General features: G+C 50.3%; 1 protein-coding gene across 5 annotated transcripts in view; it reads left to right on the top strand.

Moving 5' to 3' along the window:
* Positions 1 to 23,431, top strand: part of foxp4 (forkhead box P4) — a 620,454-nt gene that overhangs the window by 544,180 nt on the left and 52,843 nt on the right. For all 5 annotated transcript variants that reach the window (XM_072480228.1, XM_072480226.1, XM_072480225.1 and 2 more), the window contains 4 exons: positions 1,908 to 1,991; positions 12,914 to 13,115; positions 19,645 to 19,721; positions 20,706 to 20,807. In XM_072480228.1, coding sequence (XP_072336329.1) covers positions 1,908 to 1,991; positions 12,914 to 13,115; positions 19,645 to 19,721; positions 20,706 to 20,807 — 465 coding nt within the window. The remainder of the gene's footprint in view (positions 1 to 1,907; positions 1,992 to 12,913; positions 13,116 to 19,644; positions 19,722 to 20,705; positions 20,808 to 23,431) is intronic.

The following is a 23,431-nucleotide window of genomic DNA, read 5'->3' as shown; positions in this document are numbered from 1 at the left end:
TGAAGAAAGTCCCAGTTTGATACCCTGAACATGTAAACATACGAATCAGGCACAGGAGTAGGCCATTCGGCCCCTCGAGCCCGCACTACCATTTGGTAAGATGATCCCTGATCTGACTGTGGCCTCAACTCTACCTTCCTGTCTACCCCACTGTATCCTTTCATTCTCTAGTCAATCAAGAATCCGCCTAACTCAGCCTTAAAAATGTTCAGTGGCCTTTCCTTCTCTCTGGGGAACAGAATTCCACAGGCGAACGACCCTCTGATCTGATTTTTCATGCTTGCCTTTGTAAGTGCAACCACATTCCTGATATCGTTTGGGTGAATCTTCAGCTGTCGCGATCTCACAGCTCAGCTGTTTGGCCTTCATTGCAGCACACAGTGTCTTTCATGTTTCTTTCTTTGTTTAGCTTCTCATCATCTCCACATTGTCCAGCAATGCGCTGATCATCTGACAGGACTGACACTGAGAGTTACTGCACATTGTTCTGGTCTCCACCCTATAATAAGGATATAGAGGCACTGGAGAAGGTGGGAAAGAAAACATTTACAAGGATGATTCTGGGAATAAGAGATTATAGCTATCAGGAACGTTTGAACAGGTTGGGATGCTTTTTTCCAGAGAAAGATGAAGGCTGAGGGGCAACTTGATGGAACTGTTTGATTGTGTTGACGCAGAGAGCATTGCCTAGATGTTAACACGTGGTGGATTGTGTGGAAGGGTTTCCAATGGGAAACCTCCCATATGAGACGACTGTGATTGTCAGGTTCCCTGCCTGAAAATCAATCTGATTGACTCCGGAACAGGCCGTGAGACCAGATAGGTCCAGTCCATGATGGTGAGGGACCTGGTTCTGGGTGACGGTGGGAAATCCAATCCTTGACTCCAAAGGATGGGGTCTGATCCCTCCAATCTCAGGCAGAGTCCCATTCCCGGGGGATTCTAATCCTAGATTCTGGGAAGCCCTGAAGCCTGAACCGAGACCCTGTGGGGCTGGGTGGGGGTGGGGCTGAAAGGGGGTGGGGCTTAATTCTGAGGGCCTTTATATGTTGAGGTTCTGATGGGATAGGATGGGGCAGGGGAACCTGTTGGGGGAGGGGGGTGCCTTGGAGAAGCATTTCAGTTACTCCCAGCCCACATGCAGTGCTGAAAAGGCACTTCACCTTTCCTGAAAGCTGCCATCATCTCCTTTCAGCTGTCAAGTTATCTCAGGCCCGGGAAACGTGACCAATTATTGTAAAACTCGCAAAGCAGAGGCTTCCTGCCTCATTAGAATATTTAAATTGCCAACATGCTTCCTGGGAGCAGATTGGCAGCTCACCGTTTACCCATTCCCGTTAAACTCATCATCGGTGGGTCGGAGGCGAATTGGGGTCAGGATAGTGATTTTTAGAATTTTAATATCTGCCCGAATCACAAACCACCTGTTTTTGGTGTTAAAATTCAACGTGACACTTGTGGAAGCATCTGGAACTCAGGGCCATCAATGTAAGACAGTCACAAATATATCCAGTGGGGATTTCAGGAGGAACCTATTTACCCAGGAAGTGGTGAGAATGAGGTATCACAGGGGGTAGTTGAAGTGAAGAGTATGTATGAGTTTAAAGGGAAGCTGGATAAACATACGAGGGAGAAATACATTGAAGGATATTCTGACAGGGTGAGATGGAGCAGGGTGGGGACGATGGATGTTAGCTTGGAGTAACAGCTGCTCCAAGGAATTGAACAATCCCTGGACTTGCAGCTGTCAGATATTCCTCTTTAAACTACATATCCTTGTCCAACTAAGAGATAAACCTCATAAAACGTTTGAAAAGCTCCCATTTTCTGGATGATCACGTGCGAACATAGCTCTAATCAATGCTCAATGCAATTGGGTTGAAGTCAGTCTTTCTTGATGTCCACAGCTGTCAAAAGAGAGCGAGCGTCTTCAGGCCATGATGGCTCACCTGCACATGAGGCCATCAGATCCGAAGCCCTTTGCGCAACCTGTAAGTGTTTCAGCTGCAGTTCCAATCTAAACCACACCTCTTATTAACTTTCAAAGGATGAATTGTATTTCTGTAGCATCTTTCAGCGCTTCAGACCCATCTAAAGTGCTTTATAGCCAATGAACTACTTTTGCTTTGTGGCCACTGTTAAAATGTGGGAAACATGGCAGCCAATCTGTGCACAGCAAGCTCCCACAAACAGCCTTGAAATGATGTGTAAATAATCTGTTTCAGTGATATTGGTTGAGGGAAATATTGCCGAGGACATTGGAAAAATTCCCCTGCTCTTCTTCAAAATAGTGCAATGGGACCTTTTACCTCCATCCGAGGGACAGGCAGGGCCATGGTGTCTCGTTCAATAGACATCATCTGTGACCTTCTGACTGAGAGCGCAGCGAGCCAGCATTGAGCCAAGGCAGATCCTTCAGCCGTTGAAGAGTTTGGGATGGTGTGGTGCAGAACATATCTTGGGAGCTGCATTTTACTGACTCACGTGTCTCACTAAACATGTGCACAATTTATTGAATGTAAATTCAGCAAGACCAGAAGAAACGGCATAAAGTGAGTCACTGAAAGTGTGCTGGTAACGATCATCCGTACTTAGTGTAACATAAATGAAGGAGCGATACATTAATACAATTTCAAGCTGGGCTATATCACAAGAGACAGTCTGACTTGGGCTACAATCAAGTTGTGTTAAAATAAATAAATCTCATCTTTGAGCTTTGGAAAAAAAAACAAGGATGGAACAAAATGATTTTCATTATCAAATTAGTAAATAAGTACCTATTATACAGTCCAACCAATGCTTGGTTTTCTTTATGTCCTGTTCCATCTATCTTGAAGCATGTAGCACTAATCTGTCATCAATTACTCTACTCACCTGTCCAAACGATTTGAACTCCTCTCTCTCTGTTCCTCTCTCACTTCTCTTGCTTGGTTCAAGCTATTCTATTCTTCATCCCCCTGTCGCTCCTTACCTTTCCCCTTTTGTCCCTTTATTTAATTTCCTCTTTCATCTCCGAGCGGCAAGGTGGCGCAGTGGTTATCACTGTTGCCTTCGGCGCCGAGGACCCGGGTTCGATCCTGGCCCCGGGTCACTGTCTGTGTGGCCGTTTGCACGTTCTCCCCGTGTCTGCGTGGGTCTCACCCCCAGAACCCAAAGATGTGCAGATTAGGTGGATTGTCCACGCTAAATTGCCCCTTAATTGGTAAAAAAAATAATTGGGTACTCTAAATTTTAAAAAAAGTTCCTCTTACGTCTCCTCCCTTTCTATTTCTTTCTCACTTCCTCGTTCCTCAGCTCTCTTATTCTGCCATTCTCTTTCTTACCTTCATCTTCTCTATTCCTCTCTCTCACTCTCCAACGTTCTCTCCTCCTTTCCAAACAATCCTCCAACTCTCCTGGCTTCTTGAGAAATATGAACTGAATAGAAATTTGATTAATTTCTATGAGTGGAATCGGGTCACTCAGCCAGATCACGGAGAACGGGAACATTGAAACTGCCACCTTCCCCGACAGCCAGTCAACACGACCACATTGAAGTCAATCGTACGCTCTGGCAATCCACTGCCTGTGTCTTACTCCTGGAGGTCGATAACGAAAGGACTTTATTTCTGTTACACCACTCACTAACGCAGGCACTCCAAAGTACTTTGGAGTCAATCAAGTACTTTCAAAGTGTCGCCACTGGATGTGCAACAACCTCCCATAAGGAGCAATCTGATCAAGTCCAGCCAATCTGTTTCAGTAATGTTGATTGAGATATTAGGCAAGTTACTTGGGAGAACTCCCCTGCTCTTCTTTCAAGAGCACCTTGGGGTCAGGTAAATCCATCCAAGAGAGCAGTTAGCTCCTCAGTTTAACATCTCATCTTCAAGTTGGCATGCCCAAGTATTGCAGTGCTCTTTCGCTGTTGCGCGGGGAGTGTTAATCTAGACTTTATCTAAGTGCCTGAAGTGGGACTTGGGGCAAGAGAGTGGTATCCACCAAGCCATGACTGACACCTGGAAAAGATAGAGCCTTAAAAATCAGGATACTTTGACAATCCTGAAGAGCACTTGGATTAAATTGGGTTTAATGATGGACAAGTGCTGGGAAATGTTACTGGAATACTTTCGTGGTTGATTTTGACCAGCAGACACAATGGGCCAAAGGCCCTTTTCTGTGCTGTCGGTCTCTATGACTCTAAGCCCAACCCTATTAATTGTGTCCACTCCAAAATGCTGCTCTGAGTAGCACAATTTCCCGCCCCCCACTACCTTTTCAGATTGTTAGTTTCCAATAATTGTCTGATACTCTGAAACTCTTTTCTTCACCAGTTCCCAGTCAAAGGTTTTCTTTACGCTTTGCAGTAAAGTGGGCCGGGATTCTCCCGCAAATGGCGGGACGGCCCGACGCCGGCGCCAAGAGCGGCGCGAACCACTCCGGGGTCGGGCCGCCCGGAGGTTGCGTAATCCTCTGCACTTCCGGGGGCCAGGCCGGCGCTGACGGGATTGGCGTCGCGCCAACTGGCGCCGAAGGGTCGGCGCGGGTTGGCGCATGCGCAGAGCCTTACAGAGGCCGGCGCGGAGGGAAAGAGTGCCCCCATGGCACAGGCCCGCCCACTGATCGGTGGGCCCTGATCACGGGCCAGGCCACCGTGGGGGCCCCCCCGGGGTCAGATCCCTTCGCGCCCCCCCCCCCCCCCCCCCCGAGGACTGCGCTAGCCGCCCTCCAAGCCAGGTCTCGCTGGGATGGACCATGTCCATTTCACGCCGGCGAGATTGGCCAGGAACGCGCGCTGCTCGGCCCATTGGGGCCCAGAGAATTACCGGAGGGGGGTGCCACTGCCAGCGGCCCCCGACCGGCGCGACGTAAACCCCGCCCCTACCCAAAAACCGGCGGCGGAGAATACAGCAGCCGACGTCGGAGCGGCGGGGCAGGATTCACGACGCCCACCGGGGATTCTCTGACCCGGTGGGGGGTCGGAGAATCCCGCCCGTGGAATCTGGTTGGTTATTCGATGACCCCTGCTGGGCAGTGCACTGGTGTAGACACCAGCCGTGGATTGTGATGAGAGGCTTGTTCACAGCCCCTGCCAAGGCTCTCAGGTGAGGAAACAGCATTTCTCATAAGAAGTAGGTTTCTGAAAGAGTGTCGCCACTGTGAGTGACCGTGCAGTGTTGTTGCTCTGTCCCTAGATGTCGCTAGCTTCTTAAACTGGCAATCAGTAAGATTTCCTAGGCGGTCGCTGACATCTAGTGGCAGATGTTTGGTATTTCACCAAGCTCTATTTTTTCCCCCCCAAACGCCTTTCTTTATATTTATGTTAAGGGTATGGATGTCGCTGGCAAAGCCACCATTTATTGTCCATTCTTAGTTTCCTTTTGTGAAAGTGGTAGTGAGTCACATTCTTGTATTGCTGCAGTCCACCTGCTGAAGGTACTTCCTAAAAGGCACAAGTTAGGAGTGTGTTGGAATGCTCTCCACTTGCTTGGATGAGTGCAGTTCCAATAACTCTCAAGAAGCTCAACACCATCCAAGGTAAAGTGCCCCATTTACCACATTAAACCTTCACTCCCTCCACCACCGATGCACAGTGGCAGTAGTGGGTACCATCTACAAGATGCACTGCAGCAACTCACCAAGGCTCCTGAGGCAGCACCTTCCAAACCCACTCACCATCCTGACTTGGAAATATATCGCGGTTCCTTCACTGTTGGTGGATCAAAATCCGGGAACTCCCTCCCTAATAGTACCATGGGTGTACAGAGACCACAAGAATGCAGCTCCCCACGACAGTCTCAAGGGCAATTAGGGATAGAGTCATAGAGTCGGCCCATTGCATCTGCGCCAGTCAAAAACAAACACCTAACTATTCAAATCCCATTTCCAGCACTTGGTCCATAGCCTTGTTATCTCTGGGATGACAAGTGCACATCTAAATCCTTCTTAGATGTTATGAGGGTCTCTGCCTCCACCATTCCAGGCACAAATTCAAAACTCCCACCACCCTCTGGGTAAAAAGGATTTTCCTCACATCCCCTCTAAACCTGCTGCCCCTTACCGTAAATCTATGCCCCCCGGTCATTGACCCCTCCACCAAGGGGAAACGTTTGCTCCTGTCAACGCTATCTATGCCACTCGTAATTTTCGACATCTGAATCATGTCCCCCTCAGTCTCCTCATAGACTCCCTACACCGCAGAAGGAGACCATTTGGCCCATCGAGCCTGCACCGACCCTCTAGAAGAGCACCCTATCGAAGCCCAATCCCCTAACCTATTCCCATAACCCCATCTAGGGGTAATTGAGCACGGCCAATCCACCTAAGCTGCACATCTTTGGACTGTGGGTGGAGAACTCGGAGGAAACCCACGCAGACATGGCGAGAATGTGCAAACTCCACACAGTCACCCGAGGTTAGAATCAAACCTGAGTCTCTGGCGCTCTGAGGCAGCGGTGCTAACCACTGTGCCACTGTGTACCCCACTCCCCCTCCCGCTCCAAGGAAAGCAATCCAAGTCTATCCAGTCTTTCTTCATACGAACACTCCAGCCGATCCAGCAACATCCTGGTAAATCTCCTCTGCACCCTTTCCAGTGCTGTCACATCCTTCCTATAATGTGGATTCTACAACTGCACACAAGACTCTAGCTGTGGCCTAACTAATGTTTCATACAGTTCCAGCATAACCTCCCTGCTTCTAAACTCTATGCCTCGGCTAATAAAGGCAAGTATACCATATGCCTTCTTAACCGCTGCATCCACCTGCTCTGCTACATTAAGGGGCCAGTGTACATGGACACCAAGGTCTCTTTTATCCTCAGTGCTTCCCAGGGTCCTGCTGTTTATCATACCTTCCCTTGCCTTGTTTACCCTGCCCAAGAAAATCACCTCACACTTATTCGGATTGATCTCCATTTGCCACTAATCAGCCCATCTGACCAACCCGTCTATATCTGTGGTAGTCACCACTGTTTGTATATAGTACATAGGAAATGTAATATGGTAAGGCTCCTGTACTACAGGTACAGGATTAGATCCCTGCCTGCTGGCTCCGCTCAGTAGGCGGAGTATAAATGTGTGTGCTCACCGAGCTGCAGCATTTCGGCAGCAGCTGTAGGAGGCCACACATTTCTGCGTAATAAAGCCTCGATTACTCTCTACTCTCGTCTCGTCGTAATTGATAGTGCATCAATTTATTACGCAGAGATTTTACAGCGATGGACCCTCGCCTCAAGCCAGATCGCCTGCAGCTGCACCCTCAAGCAGACAACGCCACATCAGCCTTCGACCACTGGCTAGCTTGCTTTGAAGCCGACATCGGATCAGCGACAGAACCACCCTCAGAGGCACAGAAACTACAAATCCTGTACACACGGTTGAGCTCCGATATTTTTCCTCTTATCCGGGATGCGCCCAACTACACTGAGGCCATGGCGCTTCTGAAAGAGAACTACACCCGGCCGATCAACAAACTCTACGCCAGGCGCCGCCTGTCCACGCGGCAACAACTCCCCGGTGAGTCATTGGAAGATTTCTGGCGTGCCCTGCACGCCCTGGCAAGGAACTGCGATTGCCAAACAGTTTCGGCCATCGAACATTCCGAACTCCTAATCAGGGACGCTTTCGTTACGGGCATAGGGTCGGCGTACATCCACCAGCGCCTCTTAGAAGGGGATACGCTCGAATTCGCGGCAATCAAGAAACTCGCGACCTCGCTAACGGAAGCCTCCCGTAATGTACAAGCGTACTCCCCCGACTGCACAGCGACCCCATCCTGGACCCCACCAGCGACTGCCCGCAGCCAACCCCAAGCCTGCGCCGCGCGGCAGCCAGCCAACCCCGGGGGGCCCAAGTGCTATTTCTGCGGGCAGACAAAGCACCCCCGCCAGCGCTGACCATTGCGGAGCACACTCTGCAAGGCCTGCGGGAAGAAAGGACATTTCGCTGCGGTGTGCCAGGCCCGGTTGATCGCTGCTGTAACCAGTCCCATTGTTCCTGCACCCCCCACGTGCGACCCATGGGTACCGCCATTTTCGCCCCGCAACCCACGTGCGGCCCGTGGGCGCTGCCATCTTCCCCTCATCAGACCTCTTGCGGCCCGTGGGCGCCGCTATCTTCCCCTATTAGACCTCGTGCGGCCCATGGGCGCTGCCATCTTTAACGCCGCCCGCCACGTGCGCCCCGTGAGCACCCCCATCTTCAGCGCCATTTTGGACGGCGCCTCAGGATCCCTGCTCATCGGGCACCTCATCGGGCCACTCATCGCCCTCAAATGCCGCCGCCTAGCCCGGGGCCCACCAACACCAGCCGCAGCTCGCCTCCATCACGCTCGACCAGTCCCGGCCACACAACCTCGCAACCGCGACAATAACGGTGAAAGTCGATGGCCACAAGACACCTTCCCTTCTCGACTCTGGGAGCACGGAGAGCTTCATCCACCCTGATACGGTAAGGCGCTGCTCCCTCGCGGTACACCCCATTACCCAATGAATCTCCCTGGCCTCCGGATCCCACTCCGTGGCGATCCAGGCGTACTGCACCGCCACCCTCACCGTTCAGGGCGTAGAGTTCAGCAACCTCCGGCTCTACGTCCTCCCCAACCTCTGCGCAGCCTTGCTACTTGGCCTGGACTTTAAGTGCAACCTCCAAAGTCTAACTCGGAAATTCGGCTGGTCCCTACCACACATTACTGTATGCGGCCTCACGACCCACCTTCCCTGTTTGCGAACCTCATCCCGGATTGCAAACCCGTCACCACCAGGAGCAGACAGTACAGTGCCCAGGACAGGACCGTCATCAGGTTGGAGGTCCAGCGGCTGCTGCGGGAAGGCATCATCGAGGCCTAAACAGCCCCTGGAGAGCCCAAGTGGTAGTGGTAAAGACTGGGGAGAAACACAAGATGGTCATTGACCATCAATCGGTACGCGCAGCTCGACGCGTACCCCCTCCCACACATATCTGAAATGGTCAATCAGATTGCACAGTACCGGGTCTTCTCTACAGTTGACCTGAAATCTGCCTACCACCAGCTCCCCATCTGCAAGGAGGACCGCCAATATATGGCGTTCAAAGCAGATGGCCGCCTTTACCACTTCCTTAGGGTTCCCTTCAGCGTCACTAATGGGGTCTCGGTCTTCCAACGGGAGATGGACCGAATGGTTGACCGGTACGGACTGTGGGCCACCTTCCCGTACCTGGATAACGTCACCATCTGCGGCCATGACCAGCAGGACCATGACGCTAACCTTTCCAAATTTCTCCACACCGCCAAACTCCTGAACATAACATATAACAAGGAGATGTGCATGTTCAGCACCAACCGCTTAGCCATCCTTGGCTATATGGTGCAAAATGGAGTTCTGGGGCCCAACCTCGATCGCATGCGCCCCCTCATGGAACTCCCCCTCCCCCACTGCCCCAAAGCCCTCAAACGATGCCTGGGGTTCTTCTCGTACTGTGCCCAGTGGGTGCCTGAATATGCGGACAAGGCCCGCCCACTCATTCACTCCACAGTTTTCCCCCGGCGGCCGAGGCTCACCAGGCCGTCAACCGTATCAAGGCCGACATCGCCAAGGCCGCAATGCATCAGACGAGACCCTCCCCTTACAAGTTGAGAGCAATGCATCAGGCGTCGCTATAGCCATCACCCTCAACCAGGCAGTTCCATGGCATTCTTTTCCCGCACCCTCCACGCCTCCGAAATTCGGCACTGCTCCGTCGAAAAGGAGGCCCAAGCTATTGTTGAAGCTGTGCGGCATTGGAGGCATTACCTGGCCGGCAGGAGATTCACTCTCCTCACTGACCAAAGGTCGGTTGCCTTCATGTTCAATAACACACAGCGGGGCAAGATCATAAACGATAAAATCTTGAGGTGGAGGATCGAGATCTCCACCTACAATTACGAGATTTTGTATCACCCCGGTAAGCTCGACGAGCCCCCCGATGCCCTATCCCGAGGTACATGTGCCAGCGCACAAGTGGACCGACTCCGGGCCCTACACGATGGTCTCTGTCACCCAGGGGTCACCCGGTTCTTTCACTTCATAAAGGCCCGCAACCTGCCCTACTCTATTGCGGGAGTCAGTGCGGTCACCAAAGACTGCCAGGTCTGCGCGGAGTGCAAACTGCACTTCTACTGGCATGGACTTCAAAGGGCCCCTCCCCTCCTCCGACCGAAACACGTACTTCCTTAACGTGGTCGACGAATACTCGAGATTCCCCTTCGCCATCCCATGCCCCGATATGACGTCTGCCACAGTCATCAAGGCCCTCAATCGCATCTTCACTCTGTTCAGTTTCCACACTTATGTCCACAGCGACCGGGGATCCTTTATGAGTGATGAGCTGCGGCAGTTCCTGCTCAGCAAGGGCATTGCCTGGGGCAGGACGACCAGCTACAACCCCCAGGGAAATGGGCAGGTGGAGAGGGAGAACAGGACGGTCTGGAAGGCCGTCCTGTTGGCCCTACGGTCTAAAAATCTCCCGGTCTCCCGCTGGCAGAAGCTCCTCCCTGACGCCCTCCGCTCCATCTGATCGTTACTTTGCACTGCGCCTAATGCAACCCCCCATGAACGTCTCCTTGCCTTCCCTAGGAAGTCCACCTCCGGGGTTTCACTCCCAACGTGGCTGGCAGCTCCAGGACCCGTTCTCCTCCGCAAACACGTGCAGCTCCACAAGGCGGACCCCCCCCCCCCCCCCCCCGGCTGGACTCTTTTTTTAACAGGGGGTGAATGTGGTAGTCACCACTGTTTGTATATAATACACATAAGAGATGTAATACGGTAAGGCTACAGGTACGGGGGTAGATCCCTGGCTGCTGGCTCCACCCAATAGGCGGAGTATAAATGTGTGTGCTCACCGAGCTGCAGCCATTTCGGCAGCAGCTGTAGGAGGCAACATATCTCTGCGTAATAAAGCCTCGATTACTCTCTACTCTCGTCTCGTCGTAATTGATAGTGCATCAATATCTTCCTGTAATCGAAGGCTATCCTCCTCACTATTTACCACCCCAACAATTTTTGTCTCATCTGCAAACTTACCGATCAACCACAAACAGCAAGGGCCCCAACACAGATCCCTGCAGGACCCCACTGGACGCAGGCAGAATAAAATGCCGCCCCGACCTCTTCCTGCACTGCGTGGCATCGGCGGCCCCATTGAGACCTGAGTGTCGTTAGATAGAGGGGTCATGCATCGGGAACGACCCCTTCAATCCCGCCCAGAAAGGACACTGTCTCTTTACTGTTACATCGTGCCCGAAGTGTGGGTGATTACCGTTCTGGATCTCACCCAAAAAGCCGGCGGAAAAACACCCTGCCAAACCCGCCCAAAATGACACTTAGGAATGTTTCCGTTAAACCACGCCCCATGAAAATAACTTCCTGTCCTCTTGTCCAAATCGGATTCCTGAATTATGATTGATATGTGACATGCTGCATTCCACGGCATTACACTTTGAACGAATTTTCCTCTTTATTTCCTGGTTTTTCCTTCTCACACTTTGCTTCCTTACAGCCAAGTCTTCGGTTTCCTCTGCCGCACTCTGCTCTTCTTCACCGTTTCTTGAACCTTCATTCAAATAAAATGCAGAGTTCCAACTAACCAAAAAATGATTTTCTGTCCGGCTGTCGTTCTGTCCTTCCAATCCTCCCCCTTTCCTTCCCCACATGTCCACGTCACTGACGCTGTCTCATACATTCCTATGGCATGAGGAGCAGGACATAGATGTAACTTGTTGTAGCAAATTTATGTCACATTACTGCAACAAACCAGTTGCTTGTTCACTAAAGTGGATGGTCATGAGGTAAGCAGAGTGGTAGCTGCACAGAACAAAGAGGTTATAACAACAGGTTATAAACTCAGCAACGCCTGAACAGCCTGGGGCTCTTTTTGCAAGAAAAGAAAAGCTGGGAGTGACCTGACAAAGGTCTTCGAGATAATGAGGGGGTTGGACAGGGTGGATGCGAAGAGAATGTTTCTTCTTGTGGCGAGACCGGAACTGGGGGCCATAAATATCAGACAGTCACTAAATAATCCAGTCAGAAACTCGAAGAGAAACTTTACCTGGAGGGTGATGAGGATGTGCAACTCACTGCAACAGGGAATCGTTGAGATAAATAGTATCGGCATGTTGAAAGGGAAGCTGGATAAACACATGAGAGAGCCAGGACCAGGAGGATATGGTGATACGGTGAGTTGAGGAGATGCAGGAGGTGGTTCACGTGGGGAATAAACACCAACAAAGACCGGTTGGCCCTTGTGGCCTGTTTCTGAACTACAGACTCAGTGTTACTTGTATATTCCCTCATGTTCTGTGTGTAACTAACCTCAACAGGGTGCCTGTTGACTACATCAACCTTCGTACCAGTATACAAGGAAAGAGAAACATGGATGTGTCCTGATTCCTGTAACTGATTGCTGGAAAGTGCACATGAGCAGGTATCAATTGAAGACAGATTGAGTTCAACATGATGCCCTGCTTGGTGGAATAGTCTATCAGCATTTACTGTTTAGGTTCATCCCTGGACAATGGCCCCTTGGGTGAGCTGTAGCGAGTAGCCAATGCCAGTGTACCCAATAAGCGTGGGCAACATCAGGAAAGGAGGGGGAAATAAAATGATCGATTTTGTGAGTGCATTTTAGTTGTAAAATGATCAAGATGTGGCTGTTCGAGGAGCATTCATTGTGGCCTTTAGTCTCTTGTCTTGGGGCCTAAGCAGGATGCTCTCAAGTGACTCATCTGTTAATTGGAACTGTTAATCGGCGGAACAATGTTATTTCCCGTTTAGCGAAGAAAGTCTGGATTCCCCCGATTCAGGCTACACAGAGTCTGAAACTCCAGATGATGATCAGTGACACTTATTCTTTCTGTTTTCTGTCCTTTCCCCCTATCCTGCGCAATGTCCACCCTGCTGGTCGCTGTTTGCTGTCAGCTGAACCTGGTGTCGAATGTCACGCTTTCCAAGGGTTCTTCAGACATTTTCTCAGAAAGTTTACCTCACACGCCAACCTCAGCCGCCACACCAATCACCCCCATGAGGCAGGGACCCTCTGTCATCAGCTCGGCAAGTTTGCACAATATGGGAGCCATTCGGAGAAGGCATTCCGATAAATACTGCATGCCATTATCCTCAGGTAAGAAGCTTTTCATCTTCAGTGTATTAATTCGTGAGTTAAAAATATCGGATGATGCAGCACAGCTGGAGGCTATTCAGCCCATCAGACTGGTGCTGTCTCTTTGAAAGTGCTATCTAATAATAATAATAATCTTCATTAGTGTCACAGGTAGGCTTACATTGACATTGCAATGAAGTTACTGTGAAAATCCCCACGTCACCACATTCCAGCGCCTGTTCGGGTACACGGAGGGAGAATTCAGAATGTCCAATTCACCTAACAAGCTCGTCTTTCGGACTTGTGGGAGGAAACCGGAGCACCCGGAGGAACTTGGGGACTTGGGGATAACGTGCAGACTCCGCACAGACAGTGGCCCAAGCGGGAATCGGACCTTGGTCCCTGGCGCTGTGAAGCAACAGTGCCAACCACTGTGCTACCGTGCTGCCTCCTCCTCTGCCCTATGCCCAATACCCTGTAGATTTATGGCCTCGTCATCCCTGGCCTATGCAGATCATCTACTAGGACACGAGAATTGGGTTCAGGTTTGGTGAAGAGTGTGGGGGGTGGTGCTGTCTGGTCACAATGAACAGGAGCAATGTTCAACTCCTGATTACTCTCCAGTGAGTGATTCATATGGACAGGCTCAAGGTGAGTTGAGAGGCTCGCCCCCATCTCATACCACGCCCCATCGTGGAGTAACGGTTGATGCCCATGAAACAAAAGTCAAATGTGACCAGAGGAGATGCAGAAACCTGGCAAAGTAATGATCATCACCTGGAAAGGCAATACGTTCCTGAACTGGTGTCTGACAAACGTTTAGCTGCTTATTTAAAAATATGGTTCAATGGTTTAGAGCATCGTCATAAGGCACAGCAACATAGTCAGTAATCATATTGCGGCACCAGTAATCCACTGGCTAGGATCAATAACCCCCAGACGTTAGTTCAATTCTCACCATGGCAACTGTGGAGCTTAAATCGAATTAATTAAATAAATCTGGAATGAAAAGACAACGGGTGGGATTTTCTGGCAGTTCACGCCTGCGGGATCATGAAGTCCCCCGACGGCGAGTGGTATATTCAACGGGAAACCCCGTTGTCAACGGCGGAACTAGAAGATGCCGCTGCATGCCACTGGTGAGCTACAGTGGGAGGAAAGTTCCTCCCGGTATCCATAGTATTGCCATTAGAACCCATCTGGTTCACTCATGTCCTTTAGGGAAGGAAATCTGCCGCCCTTACCCGGTCTGGCCTACATGTGACTCCAGATCCACAGCAATGTGGTTGACTCTTAAGCTGCCCACTGCCTGGCAAGACATTCAGTTGTGTTCACGAAGACATCTCGCCATCACCTTCTCAAAGACAATTAGGAAAGGACACACCATCCAAGTAGAAAATGTGAATACCATTGCACTTTCTGTGATCGCCATTTTGAAATGTTTGTCTTTCATATATTTTACGAATAAAGTATATTTTTGCCAAAGTAAGAGAATCAATGATGGGCACTAAATGCTGGCCGAGCCAAAAATGCCCTCACCTTTCCAAAAGATTTTTTTTTAAAGCGAAACATGATCATCGCGCACCCACTCACCAGATGCCCCACTTGTCCTTTTGTGTTCCACGTGTTCTGCATGAGGTGGATCATGTTGCTCCAGAATTAGCTCCGTTAATCAGGTATCCTAACTAAAGAATAATGATCGCAAACATGACGTTTATCAGGGTGATGTTTTGTTTCCTCTGCTGACGAGAAACTGACCGATTCAAATCACTATACGAAAAGGGGAAGTAAGAAATACAGCTGACAAGAAATAGCTGTATAACTAAAACCATTTTATGGCTGAAGCAACATTTTAAAAAAGCCACACTTCAAACATGCTTCCTCAGACATATTGTTTTACTTAGTTGGTTCAAACTCAGCTTCACACCCAGGAAGGGACAGACTCCATTACACCTGGGAGGGGACAGACTCCATTGCACCTGGGAGGGGACAGACTCCATTACACCCGGGAGGGGACATACTCCATTACACCCGGGAGGGGACAGACTCCATTACACCCTGGAGGGGACAGACTCCATTACACCAGGGAGGGGACAGACTCCATTACACCCGGGAGGGGACAGACTCCATGACATCCGGGAGGGGACAGACTCCATTACACCCAGGAGGGGACAGACTCCATTACACCCAGGAGGGGACAGACACCATTACACCCGGGAGGGGACAGACTCTATTACACCAAGGAGGGGACAGACTCCATTACACCCAGGAGGGGACAGACTCTATTACACCCAGGAGAGGACAGACTCCATTACACCCGGGAGGGAACAGACTCCATTACACCCAGGAGGGGACAGACTCCATTACACCCAGGAGGGGACAGACTCCATTACACCCAGGAGGGGACAGACTCCATTACACCCGGGAGGGGACAGACTCTATTACACCCGGGAGGGGACAGACTCTATTACACCCGGGAGGGGACAGACTCCATTACACCCAGGAGGGGACAGACTCCATTACACCCGAGAGGGGACAGACAGTATTACACCCAGGAGGGGACAGACTCCATTACACCGGGAGGAGACAGACTCCATTACACCCAGGAGGGGACAGACTCCATTACACCCGGGAGGAGACAGACTCCATTACACCCAGGAGGAGACAGACTCCATTACACCCAGGAGGGGACAGACTCTATGACACCCAGGAGGAGACAGACTCCATTACACCCAGGAGGGGACAGACTCTATTATACCCGGGAGGGGACAGACTCTATTACACCCAGGAGGGGACAGACTCTATTACACCCAGGAGGGGACAGACTCCATTACACCCAGGAGGGGACAGACTCTATTACACCCAGGAGGAGACAGACTCCATATCACCCAGGAGGGGACAGACTCTAATACACCCAGGAGGGGACAGACTCTATTACACCCGGGAGGGGACAGACTCCATTACACCCAGGAGGGGACAGACTCTATTACACCCAGGAGGGGACAGACTCCATTACAACCGGGAGGAGACAGACTCCATTACACCCGGGAGGGGACAGACTCCATTACACCCGGGAGGGGACAGATTCCATTACACCAGGGAGGGGACAGACTCCATTACACCCGGGAGGGGACAGACTCCTTGACACCCGGGAGGGGACAGACTCCATTACACCCAGGAGGGGACAGACTCCATTACACCCAGGAGGGGACAGACTCCATTACACCCGGGAGTGGACAGACTCTATTACACCCGGGAGGGGACAGACTCTATTACACCAAGGAGGGGACAGACTCCATTACACCCGGGAGGGGACAGACAGTATTACACCCAGGAGGGGACAGACTCCATTACACCGGGAGGAGACAGACTCCATTACACCCAGGAGGAGACAGACTCCATTACACCCAGGAGGGGACAGACTCCATTACACCCAGGAGGGGACAGACTCTATTATACCCGGGAGGGGACAGACTCTATTACACCCAGGAGGGGACAGACTCCATTACACCCAGGAGGGGACAGACTCCATTACACCCAGGAGGGGACAGACTCTATTACACCCAGGAGGAGACAGACTCCATTACAACCGGGAGGAGACAGACTCCATTACACCCAGGAGGGGACAGACTCCATTACACCCAGGAGGGGACAGACTCTATTACACCAGGGATGGGACAGCCTCTATTACACCCAGGAGGGGACAGACTCCATTACACCCGGGAGGGGACACACTCTATTACAACCAGGAGGGGACAGACTCTCTTACACCCAGGAGGAGACAGACTCCATTACACCCAGGAGGGGACAGACTCTATTACACCCAGGAGGGGACAGACTCCATTACACCCGGGAGGGGACAGACTCCATTACACTCAGGAGGGGACAGACTTCATTACACCCAGGAGGGGACAGACTCCATTACACTCAGGAGGGGACAGACTCCATTACACCCAGGAGGGGACAGACTCCATTACACCCAGCAGGGGACAGACTCCATTACACCCAGGAGGGGACAGATTCTATTACACCCAGGAGGGGACAGACTCCATTACACTGGGAAGGGACAGACTCTATTACACCCAGGAGGGGACAGACTCTATTACACCCAGGAGGGGACAGACTCTATTACACCAAGGAGGGGACAGACTCCATTACACCCAGGAGGGGACAGACTATATTACACCCAGGAGGGGACAGACTCCATTACACCCGGGAGGAGACAGACTCTATTACACCCAGGAGGGGACAGACTCTATCACACCCAGGAGGGGACAGTCTCCCTTACACCGGGAAGGGACAGACTCTATTACACCCAGGAGGGGACAGACTCTATTACACCAAGGAGGGGACAGACTCCATTACACCCAGGTGGGGACAGACTCTATTACACCCAGGAGGGGACAGACTCCATTACACCCGGGAGGAGACAGACTCTATTACACCCAGGAGGGGACAGACTCTATTACACCCAGGAGGGGACAGACTCTATTACACCCAGGAGGGGACAGACTCTATTACACCCAGGAGGGGACAGATTCCATTACACCCGGGAGGGGACAGACTCTATTACACCCGGGAGGGGACAGACTCCATTACACCCAGGAGGGGGTAGACTCCATTACACCCTGGAGGAGACAGACTCCATTCGCCACATGATTGGTGCTCTGATTCCTTTCAAGCGTGGTGCCTACTCCGGTCCATTGAACTTCTGCACACTGAATCTCCCAAGCCTCCTTTTTCATTCAATATCCCATCAGTATTCTGCGTTGGCGCCTTGGGTACAAAGAAAGGCCCATGTGTGTGAATTGGGCAGTCAGAAATCATTGAAAATCAACAGAAGGTAGAGAACAGTAGGAGAAAGCACACAAAAAATGCTCTGGACAGTGAGAACTGATGGTGGAAGTAAAGTCCAACTGATACAAACCCTGAGCACAGAATCAGACATTGCTTACAGCCTATCTGTCTGTACGTGCTCTTCTAAAGGAGTAATTCTCTGAGTACCATTCACCCACCTTCTCCCTATAACCCTGCATATTCTTTCTTTTCAGATAGTTATCCAATTCTCTCTTGGAAGCCTCAGTTGAATCTGCCTCTGCCACATTCTGAGGCCGTGCATTCTAGATCCTAACTACTCGTTGTGTGAAAACGGTTTCGTCATGTTGCCATTATTTTCACCCATTACCTTAAATCTGTGCTCTCTTGTTCTTGATCCTCCCATCAATGGAATCACATATTCCTGTCCACTCTGTTGTGTGGCACTGTATCGACTATTTTTTGGAAGTCCATGTACACCACATCTACGTCATTACCCTCATGAACTCTCTCTGTTGCCTCATCAGAAAACTCCAGCAAGGTAGCTCAACAGATCCATGCTGGCTTTCTTTAATTAACCCACATTTGTCCATGAAACTATTAAATTTTGTCCTGATCATTTCCAGAAGCTTCCTCCGTCAGCGAGGTTAAACTGACTGACCTGTACTCACTGGGCTTATCTTTACACACCTTTTTAACAATTATGTAACATTTGCAGTTCCCCAATCCTCTGACATAACCCCAGAGTCTAAGGAAGACTGAAAAATTCTGGCCAGTCGCTCCACAATTTCCACTCTCGCGTCCCTCAATATCCTTTGATGCATCTCATCTGGCCCTGGGACTTGCTCCTTATCAATTTTAAAGCCTTCAAGTGTTTGAATTATCTCCTCTTTCACCACGTCCTAGGTAGCGTCTTCATCCTTGGTAAAGACAGATGCAAAGTATTCATTTAATACCTCACCTATTCCACCTCACTGGGTGCAGATCCCCTTTAAGGTCCCTAATTGGCCTTACACCTATTAACACATGGTCTCTATTTATATGCCTGAAGAAGACTTTGGGATTCTCTTTTATGTTGGCTGCCAGCCTCTTTTCATACTCTCTCTTTGCTTCTCTTATTTGATAATTTAATTCCCCTTTGAACCTTCTTTATTCAGCCTAGTTCTGGGTTGTATTATGCACCGGACATAAGAAGAAATCTTAATTTCTATATATTTCATCATCCAGAAAGCTCTGGACTTGTTTGCCTTACCTTTCCCCCCTCATGGGAATGTACCTCAAATGTACCCTGACTGTCTCTCCTTTAAACGTTTAGTGATTGTTTTCTCTGCCAACCTTTGATTCCAATTTATTCTTACCCATTGAAGTTGACAATTTATCTGGATGAGGTCCATTCTTACCCCATTGAAGTTGACTTTCCCCAAGATAATTATTCTTACTCTGGATTGTTCCTCGCCCTTTTTTATACACCAGCCTAAACCTTACGATACAATAATCACTGTTCTCTAAATGTTCCCCTAAATGTCCAAGACTCGGGTCTACCAATGCCCCCTTTCCCATTGGACAGGAAGAAGACTGCAGTAGAGTATTTTTCCTGAACACACTCTGGGAATTACTTCCCCTCTCTTCCCTTTAAACTACTGACATCCCAGTAGATACACAGATCATTTGGGTAAGGATTGATATCAAGCATTCGGCATTAACACAAATTTATGTGCTTTCTGATTTCTTACAGAACTTGCTCAGAATCATGAATTTTACAAGAATGCAGACGTCCGACCCCCTTTTACATACGCTTCCCTCATCCGGCAGGTGAGTGAACAAGCCCATCTCTTTATTTGGGACATGGTTTGGGGTCCTGGCTACTGTAACCCCCTGAAGGCACTTCCTGTGAGAGATTGACACTTCTGCCATCTCCCAAGGAGCGAAGCGCCAGTTTTTGCACAATGACGAATGAGCAAAGATCCTGAAAGGTGTAATGACACAGAGTTAACTGCTTCACCACTCGCATGATAACGTTTATTTATAAGAACTGGTGGGAAGTAGGTACAATTACATCGCATTTTTTACAGCACCAAAAACTGGCCATTCTGCCCAACTGGTCCATACTGGTGTTGATGCCCAACACGAGCCTCCTCCCAGCCTGACGGAAGATTGAGGAGGTTGGGATTGTTTCTTTCGAGCCTTTGAGCTACGGCAATTGATGCTTGAACAATTATGAGGCAAATTGTTGCAGGAAAATTATCCTCTGGTGAAGTGTTTATCGGAGTGAGGACAGAGGTTGGAAGAAATTTCTGTCCAAACTTTATCCAGTTCGGATAGATCAGAGAGCCAAAAGAAAAGGCAAAGAAAGATGCAATGAAATGTGATTGAGATGGACTGTTCCGGCGGGGAGAGTTTGCATTGGCATTGGATATGATGGAACGAATGGCCTCCTTCTGTTCTCTAATTTTTTGCTATTCTATAAGCGATTACAACCATGCCAATTTCATAATGCACCAATCGCATCTCTCCATAGGGAAGATGCAGGATATCTCTTGAACTGATTGTTTCTTTTAACCTCAATCTCAATTTGTTTGCAATTCCACCACCTTTTGCATTGGGTACGGGTGTGATGCTGCCCTTTCCTATCTTGTCCGCAACGTCTCGTGTTACCCTGTCCTGTCCTACTCTCACCTGTCTTGCTCTGTCCTGTCCTTTGCCATCCCATCATCCGAGCCCTGTCCTGCCCTGTTAGATCGGTCCTCTCCTGCTGCTCCAATCCACTGTGTCATGCCAGCCTTTTCTTCCCTGTAGGCAATCTTGGAAGCGCCCGACAGACAGTTAACACTGAACGAAATTTATAACTGGTTTACAAGAATGTTTGCATACTTCCGGAGAAACACAGCCACTTGGAAGGTCAGTGTCATAAAAAGCTCAATTCTTTATATGTACGTTTTTTAATAAACCATCGACGATATGATATTAAAAATATCAGACATTTAGAAAGATCTGCATTTATGTCGCAATTTTCGTAACCTCAGAGCATCACAAAGTGTATTTGATGTGTAGTCACTGCTTGAATGTGGCAGAAATGGCAGCCAATTTACACACAGCAAGCTTCCACAAACACCAGATATTGGCGAGATAATCTGCTTCTGTGACGCTGTTTGAAGGATAGTTGTTGGTCAGGACATCAGAAGAACTCTCCTGCTCTCCTTCAAAATAGTGCCATGAGATCCTTACTTCCAGCTGAAAGGGCAGCTGGTGCCTCGGTTTAACATCTTTCTGACAGTGCGGTATTCCCTCTGCCTTGCATTCAGGATGACCATTGTTGAATGTCATAAAAACCCTTCTGGCTCACCGAGACCGGTCCTCACCTGGTCTGGCCTATCAATGTTTCAGGAATGGTATGCTTTGGCAATTACATTGTTAAGTTCAGGTGATGATGAATGGACAATGTTGGTTACGGGGAACTATAAGGAGTTGCAACTCTACTGAGCTATATGAAGAATAAACTTGCTGAAGGTAAAAGACAAGTTGCTTTATTATTCCTCATCCATCTTAAAATGTGACTCCGTGAATGAGTAGAAAAAAGCAGTCACTCAATAAAATGGCACAGATATAGATGCCATTTAAGGAGATGTCCGGCAAGACCACTGTTGCCTCCATTAAATGCTGCTCAATATTTCAGTAAGTGAGGGGTCAATCTATGGAGCAGACTCCAGAGTGAGACAGTGGACAGTTTTAGTATTAATTCATTCAAATACAAATTAGATTGATTTCAGTAAGTAACATTTTGAGAACTTGTATGTTTGCAATTTGTTGACGCTGGCATCAAAACCAGCGCAAGCGGTGCTGGCGTCAACGGGCTCCAGGCCCAGGCCCCCTTCCTAAGGGGCTAGAATGGCGGCGGAGTGCTGTTCGCTGCTCCGGCGCCGAAGGCCGGCATGCCACGGCCGGTGCGGGTCCGCGCATGTGTGCACCACAGCCGGCACGGGTCCGTGTATGCGCGCCACGGCCGTCTCGTCGTCAGCCCACGGGCAACGTGGCGGAGCCCTACAGGGGCCCGACACGGAGGAATGTAGGCCCCTCCCCCAGAATGAGCCCACCCACCGATCGGTTGCCCCCGATCACGGGCCTGGCCACCGTGGAGCCCCCCCCCCCCGGAGTCGGCTCCCCCCGCACCCCCCCCCCCAACCAGGACAGCCCCCGCAGCCAGAACGACGAGGTCTCGCCGGGTAGGACCATATGGAAACGACGCCAGCGGGCACTCGACCCGTCGGGCACGAAGAATCGCCGGGGGGCGCTTTCAATGCCCCCCGAACGCCGGCGCGATTGGCGCCAATTCTCTGGTCGCCCGGAGAATCGGTGCTCCGGCGTCGGAGCAGCGTGGTGGGATTCGCGCACCCCCCAGCGATTCTCCGACCCGCCCGGGATCGGAGAATCCGGCCATGACGTTTAGTGAGTGTAACATGCTTAGGTGGGGTGGGGGGTGGGGGAGGGGGGGGGGGGGTGGGGTGGGGGCGGGTGGGTGGTGGGGTGGAGGGCAGGTGACTTTGGGCCTATGGTTCCCAAAGCTCTCACCCTCCTGAGACTTTCCTCATCTCATGTCTGGGTCTGTTGGAGACTTATTGATAGAAATTGATCACTGTGATTGGTCAATAACTCCATTATCATTGTATCATGTTATTACCAGACTGGGAGAAGAAAATCTCCAGTCTTTTACTGTCTTGAAATCCTTATGCTGTTTAGGAATGTCTTCTGAAGAATTTCTTTCTTCTCATTTTTGGATCCCACTTCACCTTTCTGTAAAATTCAACATTGGAATCTGCAGAGTTCACATCAGAACAGCATCAAAAGTGCCCTTGTTATTGGTGGGAAAGCCAGCTATACTGTCAAATCCGTCCAACCACACTTGCAGTCCTGGACACACAGTTCTGGTCTCCATACTACAAAAATGATATAAGACAGCAGAGAAGTGATAAAAATTGTTTACATGGATTTTACTAGAATTTAGATCTTTTGACTGTCAAGAAAAACTAAACAAGCTGGGGCTCTTTGCTCTGAAATCAAAATGTATGAGCAGTGATGTGATGAATGTAAGAAATTGTGATATATTCTATTTTGTTGCAATGATTTATTAAAAACTCTTGGTTCAAATGCATACAGGAAGTGGGCAGGATTCTCTGATCCCGAGGCTATGTGTTGACGCTGTCGTAAACACCATCGCGTTTCTCAACGGTGTCAACATGGCCTCAGGAGCAGCGATTCTGACCCCTACAGGCGGCCAGCACGGCACTGGAGCGACCCACGCCACTCCAGCTGCCGATCCCGGCGTCAGATGGGTGCCACAGGTCTGCGCATGCGCAGTGGGACCGGCGCGATTGCTGCACATGCGCGGTGCATGTGTCCCTCTAGTGTCTCCGTGCCGGCCCCGACGCAACATGGCGTAGGGCTACAGGGGCCAGCGCGGAACAATAAAGGCCCCCAGCCTGAGAGGCCTGCCCGCCGATCAGTAGGCCCCGATCATGGGCTAGGCC

The sequence above is a fragment of the Scyliorhinus torazame genome, chromosome 17 (assembly GCF_047496885.1).
Source record: "Scyliorhinus torazame isolate Kashiwa2021f chromosome 17, sScyTor2.1, whole genome shotgun sequence".
NCBI lineage: Eukaryota > Metazoa > Chordata > Chondrichthyes > Carcharhiniformes > Scyliorhinidae > Scyliorhinus > Scyliorhinus torazame.
The sequence above is the reverse complement of the archived record's forward strand: the minus strand, read 5'-3'. Positions and strand labels throughout refer to the sequence as shown.